The sequence below is a fragment of the Symphodus melops genome (assembly GCF_947650265.1).
Source record: "Symphodus melops genome assembly, chromosome: 14".
NCBI classification, from domain to species: domain Eukaryota; kingdom Metazoa; phylum Chordata; class Actinopteri; order Labriformes; family Labridae; genus Symphodus; species Symphodus melops.
Window position 1 is genome coordinate 16,144,715 of NC_136704.1, and position 13,714 is coordinate 16,158,428.

The 13,714-nt window shown below is 41.0% G+C and overlaps 1 protein-coding gene across 4 annotated transcripts in view; it reads left to right on the forward strand.

Moving 5' to 3' along the window:
• Positions 1-339: 339 nt before the first annotated feature.
• Positions 340-13,714, forward strand: part of arfgef1 (ADP-ribosylation factor guanine nucleotide-exchange factor 1 (brefeldin A-inhibited)) — a 49,338-nt gene continuing 35,963 nt past the window's right edge. For all 4 annotated transcript variants that reach the window (XM_079361211.1, XM_079361212.1, XM_079361213.1 and 1 more), the window contains exon 1: positions 340-713. In XM_079361211.1, the coding sequence (XP_079217337.1) occupies positions 590-713 (124 nt within the window). In that variant the 5' untranslated portion in view covers positions 340-589. The remainder of the gene's footprint in view (positions 714-13,714) is intronic.

Genomic DNA, 13,714 nt, shown 5'->3' on the forward strand with positions numbered 1-13,714 from the left:
ACATTAACAAACTGATTGCCACATTTCTAGTATTAAGCTATATAAAACTATGCATCATCAAACAATAGTTATCTTTCATTATTATATATTCCTACAGGATGAAAAAGAATAACATGTTATCACAAATAAAAACGTATACTCAATGCAGGCTTATATTATAGCACCCCGGCCCATTTAGATTATATTAATAGTGAAACTTCAATGTGCACTTTTTTAGATATTTAGTCAAGTCTTTAATATGTTTTTGCTAAGTTCTGTGCATAGGCCGACTGAGCGGACATGTATGCTTGTGTGTGTGTGTAAAAGAGCTTAGCAGTAAGACTACACTCATGACACCTCTCCTCTCTCTCCCTGCTGCCTCACTGCGGCCGCTCTGTTCAGCGTACGTGACGTCGCTTCCTCTCTCCAACATGGCGCAGGAGGCAGGTCGTTAGTGGAAATCTGAGGGATTTACCCCACCTTCTGTGTTTATTTATGTTTGTCTGTTCGGGGCTCTGCGGCTGACATTTGTAAAGGAATACCTCTTCAGTCGAGGAGCTGCAGCCCCCCCTTGGGACCAGGCACACCTCGCCCCAAATTCCGGTGCGACATGTTTGAGGGCAAAAAGACGAAAAACATGTTCCTCACACGAGCTTTGGAAAAGATCCTGGCCGACAAGGAGGTGAAAAAGGCTCACCATTCACAACTGCGAAAAGCCTGTGAGGTGGCACTAGGTAAGTTGTGTTGTTTTGGCATCACATTTGAACTGTCTTGGAGTCATTGATTTAGACACGTCATGCACCCTTTCACTTATTAACCGGTTATTCTGCAACAGTGTCGCAGCATTTAGCAACTCAGCTTGTTTCACTATTGCTGGATGTGCAACTGTCTTGTGTTATAATACAGCAAAAACCCTACGTATTTAATTGACGTGGCACGAGCTCCATGGAAATGATTCCGGATAAAACACGGAAATGGTGCAGGAGGGGTGGGTGTCGAACCGATGCTGCGAAACTAGTGGTGATGTGACAACAGGCCGAACACCGGACAAAAAACAAAGTTCTTGGGGCGACACCCCCTTATTTATATCAATCGTATCCATATTGCTATCTTAAAAAGTCATCTTATGCCAACAATTATTGTCTGATCTTCTTTTTTAAATGTGTTTAACCTCATAGAGGTGAGTTGTTTGTCTCTTCCTGGTACTCCAGAGACGTAGCCGTGCCCGTTCAGTATAGGGAGTGTTGGAGGACATATTTGTTACTTTGTTACATCTTATATTTGTTTAACCAGACTAATCACTGAATACCCGGAGCTCTGCCCGTTTTTATTATTCTGTTGTTAAATACAGGTGAGTTTGGGACAGCGAAAGCAAAAGGTAACATATACTTAGCGCCTGTTATGCTTGAGCAACGTCAAGTTTTCCGAAATGATGAGAGATGATTTCCGGTCGAATAAAAAATAATAATAATTTAAACTACACTGACAACACAGAAAAAAGCATTAATGCTATAGAAAGGGATAAAAGAATAAGTCATTTCGTAATTGCGTTGCTTGCACACTTGTAGTCAATGATAGAGAAACTATGCGAGCTGTTGTCGGAGTGACTGCGCTTTTATTGTGAAGTGGATGTCACCTCACGTCCGGTTTTACATTAACCGTGAGAGGTAACTTCACGAAAGCTACTGAGCAGGTGCATTTTTGCCGAAATACGACCTTGTGGGTCACTACTTGTCACGTGACATTTTTTAAGGAAGTTAAACCATTTCTAAAGTTAACATTCCAAGTTCATACGAATTTTCCTTCAAAAGGGCTATTTTTTAAAGTGACCCTATGTTTTTTTCCCTTTCTCTGTAATGGAACAATCGAGATTTTGTCATGCAAAGGGAGTAACTTGAGACTACCAGTAAAACACAATGAGTCCATGGTGTGCTGCAGCTACACATCCTACCTGCCTGGACAGTTGCTTTCTTGTTTAACTCATTAAGTTGTTGTTGGGTATGCAAGAGCCCAAAGGCTAAATACACCGGATGTGTTTGTCAAAGCTTGCTCTTTTGTTTTCAGAAGAAAACCCACCCACACAAATTATATATTCCATCCCCCACTTGTGGTAAGAGCATGGAAAACAGTGTTTGGTTCAGGAGGTTAGCTTTCATTGATAGAGTGATGCTCTGTCAAGAATAGATTCAAAAAGAAAATAGTAATGCATGCTGCGGCCTCAGTGATTTATTCAGGGAGTGTTTCTTTTCCTGGGAATCAGAGCATTGATGATGTTAGGTGACTGTCTCTCTCAATTGTGAGGGAGTTAGTCACTCACCCTATTTGTTTTATTAAAATGTAGGTTGTCCAACCACTTACAAGTAAAATAGTATGACATTTCTGACTGTTAGCAGCATCTTACCAGTAGTTTAATTATTTACTATTTATGGTGCACCCTCATATTTTTTCTCCAGGTTGTATCTATCTGTTTTGTATAGATACAATTCACCAGTTAACATCTTTGGTTCTATTTGATTCTATTCAGTCACACAATCAGTAGTTGTCCAGTCCATTGTGCTACAGACACCAAGTAGTAGAATTAATTATAATAAACTGTCTGTCATACCGACTCTCAGCCGTACACCTCAAACCTACGAAGTGAGAATCTCTGCAACAAGCGTAACAGCTCTACAGTAGTAGTGCATATCAAAAAACGACTGGGTGACCCAGTATACTGAGTGACTTACATAATCCCCTTCAGCTCTTGGGGCTCGGAGACATCTCAGAGAGAGTGCCTGTGCCAGAGTCTTCTCTTTGCTGTCACTAAAAGTTCTTCTGTCATTCACTGACATTGTTCAAAACTACGTATTGTGACTTTTCTTGTATAACACAAGAAGGACTTTTTATTAAGCTTTTGGCACTCAGATGTCAGCTTGCGTGTGTATATTTATATATAGATGAAGCCGACTTAGGTTTTGGATGAATCCTCCACTGGTATTTACTGCTGCAGGGTTTTTATGTACAGGGAAAAGGTACAAGGCTCAGCGAGACAACCTTTACCAGACAGTAACTGACCTTTCCCTTGGATCAAAATGTCACTAGGCAATTTCCCAAAAAGAATACCATCTCGATTTCTCACACTTTCTAACCTGAAGAGGTGCAGGCCAGGGTCCTATTATCTTTGTATCCCACACTTGGCTTCTTTGAGAGGAGCTGTCTGATAGCATGATACAGATAGAGAGTTAGACTGACAGGTAACTAAAATATCAAAGGCCCTCAGGGTGTCTGTGCTCACTTCCTCTCATACACAAACATAGAGGCTTTGGTTCCATGGTATCACGTGTTGCAGGCTTGTTGCTAAGCTGGCTTGGTGGATGATCATTGTTTTCAAAACCGACCCGTCCTTTCGGACTCTGGAGAGTTTTGGGGCATGGCTGCTACCTAGAAGATGACTATACTGTGTATGAAAACAAGCTCAATCTAGGAGTCCGTACAAGCTAGCACTCCAGAGTGAGAACTTGTTTCAATGAACCTATTAGGAGTTGAGTCCTGCTGAGCACATTGCTCATTATCTTTTCCCTTCTGAGGGTCAGCTCAGCCCCGTTTTCTCCAAGCGGTCTGGTATGGATCAGGACAGTTTGGTTCAGTAAAACTTGAGCCTGTTTGCATTTCCACAGCCAACGTGTGCCCTTTATGTTGGGTGAAATATGACCGCTGTCGCTGATTTATGTATTTATTTATTTTTTTTATGAGAGAGGAAAGGGAGAAGAGGAAAAGAAAGAACAGACGCTGTGAAACGCCACAAAATGTGTGCTGTACCGAGATGAACCGAGTTGAACCGCTCGGTGGAAACACGGCTGTATAGAGGTCACAACAACCTGGAAACCCTTAGCAGCTGCATTTTTTTTCTTGCATTCGTCCATTTATTGTTATGTGCACATAGTATTCTGTTAACAGCACACGTGATGATTTGTGGCTTTGTCACATATATTCAGCATGTCCTTGGTTTTGTTTTTGGTTCATGTCTTGGCGAGCCATGATTTAAACTATGCATTTTAACAGCACTTCAAAATGTAACTCAACGCGATTAGTAGTGTATCACATCTATATGCTCATTGCTACAATTCAATTCTCCACTAGCCGCCACACAACTGACTTAAACATGGCAGGGGAATCTTCATAACTGCTGCTGCTCTGCGTCTTATGTACTGTAATCACCATACACTTTTCACCTTGATGAGAAATGTCGTCAGGTTCTAATGTCACAAGATCTGGTCAGCCCTCCTAATGGACGTGCTCATCATGTTGGTTATATCTGAGCTGGTTCATCACACGAAGGCAACGTTAACCACCAACAATCTGGATTATTGAATAATTGTTTTAATTCAAGCTTTTTAGAATTGATAACAGTAAATTCAATGTATTTGGGTTTTGGGATGTTGGTGGGATAAGAGTAATTTGTGCAAGTTATTTTGGGATCTCATTAATGATGAGTTTAATAGCAAGGTATTGATTAAACTATAAACCAGTTACTGTTCTATAGATGAATCAATAATTGAAACATGCATTACTTGTAGCCTTACATGCTTTGTCACTGGTTTTGGCCACCGAGTCTTAAGAGAACATTCTGAAGACTTTCAGAGTAATACATTTATTATTCTTCAGGAACACATTCTCTTCTGCTCCTTTACACTGGAGAAAAAGCTGTTGACTTGCCCAGCATCATTGGTTAAGAAAGCTTGCTGATAGGGGTGCAGAGGTTTAGTGCAGTGTTTATATGTTAAACCAGAAAGTTTGTTGTTTTTTTCTGAAGCATTATTGTTGCCACTTGGCAGTCTTGGCTTGTCAGCTTGCTTTCTCTGAGATATTGACGGTGTGAGTGCCTGGTGTGTCTTTTCCTGATGGTCTGAGGAGTTTGACATTCATTAAATGTGAATATTTAACATGGGCCGGTCATAATGAGTATTGAAATTACAATCACTTTGGTGCTAGCAGCTATGCGGACAAGGTTCACTGACTCTTGGCAGGCTCTATTGGTAGAGCTTGTTTCTATTATTTGATGTTTTGGTCCTGTGTCATCCAATTGAATTAACTTTCTCCCTTTCTTCCAAAACATAGTGTCTAGTTTTGTTTAAATGCTTTTGAATGGAAGTACGTTTGTGTTTAGTTTTGTTATTGTGACTTCTCTAGTTTTTTTAAGTGGTCATAGGGATGAAAGCTCTTGACTACATATTTGTTCTACTTAAAATTGAAATAGCAGAAGGATAGCGTTGTTTTGTTTGTTTTAATGTGAAGAGATACCTTGAAGGTATGTGTGAATCACAAAGAAAACCCTGAAATAGAGATTCCTGTTTTAAGCAGTTTCCTAAATAGATTCTCTTTTACAAATGACAGATCAGAACATCAAGTGTATGGAAATATTACACACCTGTTTATTAGATCATGATAAAAATCATGCTTTGTCAAATTTAAAATCTATTTAACTCCGAACCCTCATCTATAAATTCATTCACATCATTTTATGTTCCTTATAACCTGGATATACTTTAATTTAAAGCTTTGGTTCACAATAAACACAACGAGAGAATCCACTCATATTTCGGCATGTGGTAAACATTGTGGAAAACCATTTTCTGAAGTCAGAAGTGCATTTAATTAAAGCTTTAGACGTAGATGATATCAACAGTAGGGAACAAGCTGTTCTATTGAACCAAACTCGAAGCTGGCCCACCTTTCCATCAATCAGAAACCCAACAGGCCAAATGTTCCTCTGATTCAGGTTGACAAACACATGCTCCTTCATGATAAGCTGCACCTCAGCCGCCACATGCTCACCCGTGATAAGCACCAGGCTATAAATGATCCTGTTTGTTCATTAAGGTTTTTACCATGACTTCCTAAGGACCCACTCCCCGAAAAATGGGGGTGGGGGTGGGGCAGCTGTCACCTCAAGACTGTCTGTACTCTGACTGAATCACAAAAACTTTCCTGATTTGTGCATCTGACAGCCTTTTTTTTTTTTTTTTACCAGCATCCCTCATATTCCTGGCAGACGTTTATCAAGCCTGAAGTTGAAATGAGGCAGCTTCATTTAGATTTCCACGCTGCAGAGCAGGGGCACATCAGGTATATCCTGTTTATGAAACTTGAAGGCATTAGTGGGGATGAGAACATAAGCATGAGAGCAGGCAGCCATCAGCTATAAATGTCTGTCAGAGTCTGCTCCACTGTGTTAAACTTAAATCACATAGGTGTGTATATACAACATGAACGGTTCACTTCCATTGTAAAGATGTCTAGAATGTATTTATATAGGCAGCATTGGTGGAAATGTCTCACTTTTGAGTCTTTGTTTGGCCTTCGGCGAACCCTCAGTTACATTTATATCCATCAATAAAGAAATATATGCAGGCCTTCACTTTTATAATGAAAGCTTGATAGCTTTGTTTGTCAGCTTCAGATTCCTCAGTGAAATCCATTTTTTTCCACATGGCAGATTCTGTAAAAACTAAGTCTAATGTTTTAAAATTGGCAGAGGCAACTTTTTAAGTTTTGTGCACAGCTTTGGCATTATGGGCCTGGGCCGACCCATTTCTGCAACTGGCATCCTAAATGAATTACTGACTTACTCGCTAATGACTTTAATGATGTTAAAGAATCAATTTCTCCTCAATCTCATCCATAGTGACTGACACTGCTTCTAATGAGAGAGTTGAGTCTGGTTTAAAACTCTTAAAGGGGACATTATACCCATTTTCATCTTTTCAAACAATCCCATGTGCACTAAATTAAACATCTGTGTTGTGCTTTGGTCCAAATATAACATGAGTCAAGCACCAGAGGAGGTTTGTGACCCTGTAGAAACCAGCTTTGTCAGAACGATCCGTTTTGGTGTGTGTCTCTTTAAATGCAATGAACCCCCCCCCCCCCCAAGTTTTCCCAGTAGACATCACTCAAGAGCCTAGCAGAATTCAACTTGTGATGTCACAAACTGAGAACATTTGAAACTGAGCATTTTTCTCAGTGTGGTAAGACTGAAGCAGACCCCAAACAAAGGACTGGATCAATAGGTCGATAGACACTCAGGTTACCCAAATAAATGTGCACTGTAACAGTGGATTTTCATGATATTTCCCCTTTAAATAATTTCCTAATGAGATTATAACAAAAACGGACAAAACAAAGAATAGGAGATAATTGTGAGAGTTTATTCCCAGTATGATATATATATATATAAATATAAATACAGTGGGTACGGAAAGTATTCAGACCCCTTTAAATTTTCCAGTCTTTGTTTCATTGCAGCCATTTGCTAAAAAACATCTCCCTACTGCATCTCTGGAGCTCAGCCGGAGTGGGTTCATCTTCACCTCTCTCACCAGTGCTCTTCTCCCAAAATTGCTCAATTTGGCTGCATGGACGGCTACGTCTGGGAAGAGTTCTGGTTGTCCCAAACTTCTTCCTTTAAAGGATTATGGAGGTCACTGTGCTCTTAGGTACAGAACCTTGAGTGCTGCAGAAATTATTTGCCAGATCTGTGCTTCGCCACAGTTCTGTCTCTGAGCTCCTTGGGCAGTTCCTTCGACCTCATGATTCCCAGTTGCTCTGACATGCACTGTGAGCTGTAAGGTCTCATATAGACAGGTGTGTGCCTTTCCTAATCAAGTCCAATCAGTTTAATTAAACACAGCTGGACTCCAATGAAGGAGCAGAACCATCTCAAGGAGAATCAGAAGAAATGGACAACATGCGAGTTAAATATGAGGGTCTGAATACTTATTACCATGTGATATTTCAGTTTTTCTTTTGTAATAAATTTCTAAAAAAATGTCTACATTTCAGTTTTTTTCTGTCAGTACAGGGTGCTGAGTGTACATTGATGAGAAATAAAATAAATAAATACATTTGATTTGAGCAAATAGCCGCAATGAAACAAAGACTGAAATTTTTAAAGGCGTGTGAATATTTTCTGTACCCACTGTATATACATCTATAAAAACAATAAACCCAGCTCATATAAAAAGAGCTTCTTTTTTTTCTTAAAGAGAATTTAAATGGCTGTGCTTCACAATCCATAGCAACAAATAAACAGTGCATTACTTTGGGCAATTTGCTCACATGCATTGATGTATTTCTGATTATTCAGCATGTAAACAAAACGCCGCCTCAGTATCATACATTTTTCAGAGGAAAATCTCAAGCAAGGTCTCTAAAAGTAGAAACTAGTATAACACAGTTTTTATTTCGGTTATGAACAGGCCCAGCTAAAATTGGAATCTGGTGCAGTGCCTGTATGTACATAAGCAATGCTTCGGGGGGCTTGTATAATAACAGGGGACATAAAACACCTTGTATAGCTTGTGGGCTACGAAGGGCTCTTAATACCTGGACACATATGAAGGTGTCAGAAATTAACGTTGTAAAGGTTGGCAACAAAACCCCTTTCCTACAAATATGAACAGTGTATGTATTTGTAAAAAATGATTTTACACATTAAAAGGGGAATTCCAAACTCGGCTTGACTTTAAATGAAGTAACTGGTTGTAAAAGTCTTGCAAAAAGCACTTATTCTTTGTCACTCCATGAAAGCACACTGCTAAGCACGCTAGGACTCTATGTGAAGGCAGCTTGGATCAGAAAGGAGAGTCTAGCTGAATGAACTGAGGAGGATACAGCTCAGTTCACATATTAATATCACACTGCCTTGCCGTTAATTTCCAGCTTGTGCAGCATAGTCCTGCACAATCATCATAACCCCTTATATATCAGAGGACGGAACGTGCAATTCATAGCGCTAGAGCAGAAAAAGTGCCAAATCATGCATCAGCCGCCGAGTTATAGAGATGAATTCATTTCAATAACAAAGCCGACAGCTGAGTAATCAAGGCCTTGTGGAGGCCGAGTGCTTTGTGACTTTCTGGCTGGAATAAGAGTGCCTGGAATCAGCCATTTGGAGTGAGACTATTGATTAGACAGGCGTATACGAGTGCGAAGGAGTCGGTCGGTTCGCACACATGCATAACGAGCGTACAAGCATGTTTCATACACATGAGCGCTCACAGGATTAGGTAGCCCAGACAACCTCTTACAGTGTTTCCCTCTTCTCTTCCAAATATAATTACCGCTGTGCAACCCCTCCTTTTCAGCCATGACAATGAAATGTCAAGGGGGCAGATTTTTTCTCAGGCTCTCTCCACTGTGGTCGCAGTTACCCTGTGTTTATCTGCGTTCGGATGGTCGTGGACACCTACACATAGATTCCTCCCTAGACCTGCCAAAATTAGCTGTGAAAAGCTACTGTGTTGTTATTATTATTATTATCCCAATGGACATTATGTTATTGCAGATTATTTTAATATCCTTTTGCATGATAAACTTATACACGAGAGACATTAAAATAAATGTCTGCGGCCTGGATAATGAGGTCGATGTTGGACTCTGAATAGACATAAAACATTTACATTCTGCATGAACATAAAGCCACATTTGATGTCCGTCTTGGGTCCTGAGGCTCCTTTTCTTGCCTAATTAGTTTTTTTGTTTTTTTTTCTTTTTGCATCTGACGGAAAAGCAAAACAGGCACTAGATGGAATATTAGCCGCATGCAGAGGGGTTAAAGCTAACCATGGGATACATGGCAGACAGTTAAGGTCGGGCTCTTTGAAATGGAAATGGTTTTGCAATAGGCTGACCGGCCTCTCTCAGAGTCCGGTGCCTCGCTCAGGTGAAGGAAAATGAATCCGTAAATGACTTCTGTGTGTGTGTGTGTGTGTGTGTGTGTGTTTATTAAGGCGGAGTCTGTGTTTTCATCTTGCAAAAATGTGACCCGCAAGAACAGGACATGATAAGGATGACTCCAAATCCTTCAAAATGTCCCCTCTCTCTCTCTCGCCCTCTCCCCTTCTCTTCCTGTCTTCTAGTCCTTCTGTTCTACAGCCTTTTCAATTTAAAAGGCCACGCGCAGGAATAACCAAAACACTTCTTACTGCAGTATTAAAACGAGCCCTGGCTTCCCTTCTTGTAGTCTTGTAATGTGAGCATCTACAAACACACTCCGACACGTGAAGCTGGAGAGAGATAGGTTTGTACAGCTGATGTGTTTTGGATCCCAGCCTCGTCCTTGTCCCCTCTCTCTCTCTCTCTCTCTCTCATTCTCGCTCTCCCATTTCTCTCCTGGCTCCACGTCTGAACCCGTTGTCACCTCCCAGCGAGCTGTTTTCTTGCTGCTGGTCTTGTGACGTACAGTGCATCGCCGATGGAGCCAGGCCAGTGCAGACTCTGCTGTCTCTTCATTGTTGACATGCGAAGCTCTCCAGGATTTTTTGTTTTGTGTGCATGTAGCAGTGCACATTTTGTGCTTTCTTTTAATGTTGTATTAGTTCATGTTTGATTTTGATCCCGTGTGTGAAAGTCTTGCTGGCAGCGTGTCTACTTATTAAATTAGTGTTGATCCAACAGCTTTAGTCAGCAGGAATAGTTGCCAAGGCGTGTGTGCAGCCGTGTAACCCCCTCGGCCAATCATTACCGGACTCTACCTGCTGAACACAATGTCAAAAGCCACTCTTTGCCTCTCTCTCTCTCTCTCTCATGAGCAGATGGAACATATTTCTGAAATATCATGTTTCTGCGGCTGTCTAGGTGTGCCTTCTTTAATTTCTACACTTCCTTACAAACAGCTTTGCAAAGACAGCTGCAGGGCGACATGCAGATTGACAGCATGCGTCAGCATTGCAAGCAGAGCTCCCTTGGGTGGATCTAATGGTCGCTCTGCCTCTGTTTTAACGTCCTTTTTGAAGATGTGCCACACCACAGATGATCCGCTGATTTAAAACTGTGTTCGGAAGTTATCTGTGTGTTTATGTGTTTATGCTTTGAATAAAATTTCCATCTAAATGGTACGGCTTTAATTGGATAGCAGCTGTTGTTTTTCCTGTTTCGACAGACTGTCTGTTCCTGACTTTTACTGCTTCAAAAACATTACAATGGAAACATCACTGATTGTAGAGAAGTTACCATTATTTCTGATAGACAGACTGTGCGTGGTCCCACACTAAGTTGTGCTCTGTTAACAGTGTCATATTTTTAAACGTATCGTAAATTTACTGCCGTATGCACGTGAAATGCATACTGTAAGAAACAGCAAATCACTCGCTGATGCCTTATACTGCATTTTAGGCTGTATCGGGGTATTTCTGATTGTGGTATTGATATTGGAACAATGATTTAATTTCAATTAACTTTGAAGTGATGCGGGACAAAAGTGTGATAATTATAAGGTAGCGTTGCGGGAGGCTGTGGCTCAGTGGGTAGAGTCATCATCTCTTAACCGGAAGGTCGAGGGTTTGATCCCCAGCTCCTGCGAGCAACATGTCCGATGTGTCCTTGGGCAAGATACTTAACCCTGAATTGCTCCCCCTGCTCTGTCAGGGTGTATGCAGTTCGCTGCTCCTGTGGTCGAACGCTTGTTGCGCTAATTGCCCCACGGGGACAAATAGAGTTTCGGAAAACAAAAAAAGTTTCTGATGCGTTTTCTTGATTTTTGGTTTTGTCTGTCTCAAACCCGCCGCTGCACTTTTTCCTTTTTCAGAACATATGTTGTAGTCAATGTGCACCACCACCTCTCCTGCGGTCATGTCAATCAACACATGCCTTGTCAGGTGGCGGTCACCAAGGCCAAACCCAAAACAAGCCACTCACTCACTGCACATAATACATACATACATACATACATACATACATACATACATACATACATATACATATATCTGAACTTGTTTCTCGACAGCTGCAGCTCCATTGTCTACTGTGTTTCCTATTTTTTTCATTTAGTGTAAACCAACTCTGCAATAAACCGTGTTTCTGATTTTATGTACTTAATGCTCTGCACATAACATGAGCCAAATCACAGAATATATATATATATATATATATATATATATATATATATATATATATATATCTCGAAGGACCTGTACTTCCACTGTTAATGTTTATGTGGACCTGTCATCCCTTTTGCGGACACTCCCAGCAGGGTGCTCTGCTGCCGCCGCTGCTGGCTGACGAATGCTTTGTCATGCCACTAAGTGAGGCCGGATGGAGCCCTGGCTGTTGCTAGCTCCTGTCAGCATTGAGAGACGGGGAGCAGGCTGTTTTGTCAAGCTGTATAGAGAATAAGCTGGACTTGGATGTGATGCATCATGGAAGCATCACATGCTTGTACGGGTTAATGGAGGTTGTGTTTCATGAAATGCTTCATTAAGATGTTTTACTTTTAGCCTCTCTTTATATACAGAAGAGGCTTAATGAATGTGCATGCTGTTTACCCCACTCTGCTGTTTCCTCCTCATACATAAAATTACATTTGTGTCAAAGGGTGTAAATTCCATTACTTCAGGGACTTTGGTAGTTCTAGCTGCAGAAGTGGAGCGCATTCCTCTTTCACTCAGCTCAGATTTTTCTGCAGATATATAAGGGATTTGAGCTGGTAACCCTTCTGCAATCCTGCCTCAAACCTTTTAGCTTAGGGTTGCCAAATACTCCCCTTGCTGATTCATCAGCCTTATCTGTTACAGCTGCACATTTGCATTGTAAGAGGCTGACTACACTATTGTGTACTTGATATCTAAGCCATGATCAGCTTTCGCTCGAGCTGGCTGCAAGTGTGATCACTGCAAGGGATCATTGATAAGCTCTTTTGAAACATGTATCATTATTATTGAAGCACAGCAGAAACCTGTTTTCCCTTTGTCAAATTCACTGACAACAAGTGTCTCCTGAAACTGTGATTATCTTTCTGAACTTTAATAAAGCTTTTGTCTTCTCATCACGTGTGTACCTTTTTTTTTTTTTTTTTACCCCTATGCAAGTGCAACATTATCACTGTGCTCCATTACACTGACAGAGGGGGCATTTGGTTGTTTTGTGTGAGATGACTTCGGGCTGAGCTGCTGGAGCTTTTCTCTTGAGGTCGTCAGCATCTCATGTATTTTTCACAGACAGCCTTGTCATGTGGGTGTCGTATGTCTGACTTTGTCGTACTGAGGGAGCCAGGCTATTATGTTTGTTTTAAGAAGTCTACACAGGAGGTTTGTTCAGTTTTGTCTTTACTGGGCTTTGGCATGTCCTATAATAAATATGCTTTTAAGAAGAATGTATTTAGTTAGATAATCTTGTTGTAGTGGTTGGAAGCATTGACACATAATCAGTCATGTCTTCTGCAGGATTCCCTTGAAAAAGAGGTTTTAAACCTTAATGGGACTTCTCCTGGATAAATAAACAAAAATGTGTCATGGTGTGATAATACAGTAGCCAATGTTGGACATTATGCTTTCTGAAAATCAGGAAGTGTTCCATTTCCCCATTTGGAGGATTAAGGTGCTGTATATCTTTTAAACAGTGAGGAAATATCAGACTGGAGCATGCTAATACATTCCCTTACTGCTCAATTGCTAGCATTCAGAATCACCCGTCTGCCAACTCATGCCTATTTCCAGGCTTTAGACTATGCCCAATCCTTAGCAGAGTGGAGAAATGATTAGCCAGCCTTTCACTGACCTCCCCTAGCTTGATGTCAGCTTTTGTGGGACTTTAAATGGATGCAAACCCAGACCAGAGTAAAAGGCTCGCCTTTAGGACTGGACAAGTTAGCTAGCCTTTGTGGACATTGCAGCTCCAGTAGTGATGTCAGTAGTCCAAAGGCTTAAGTAACCCAGAGAGGAAAAGCTATTTTCCCCCATAAAGCTGAACCATTACTTGT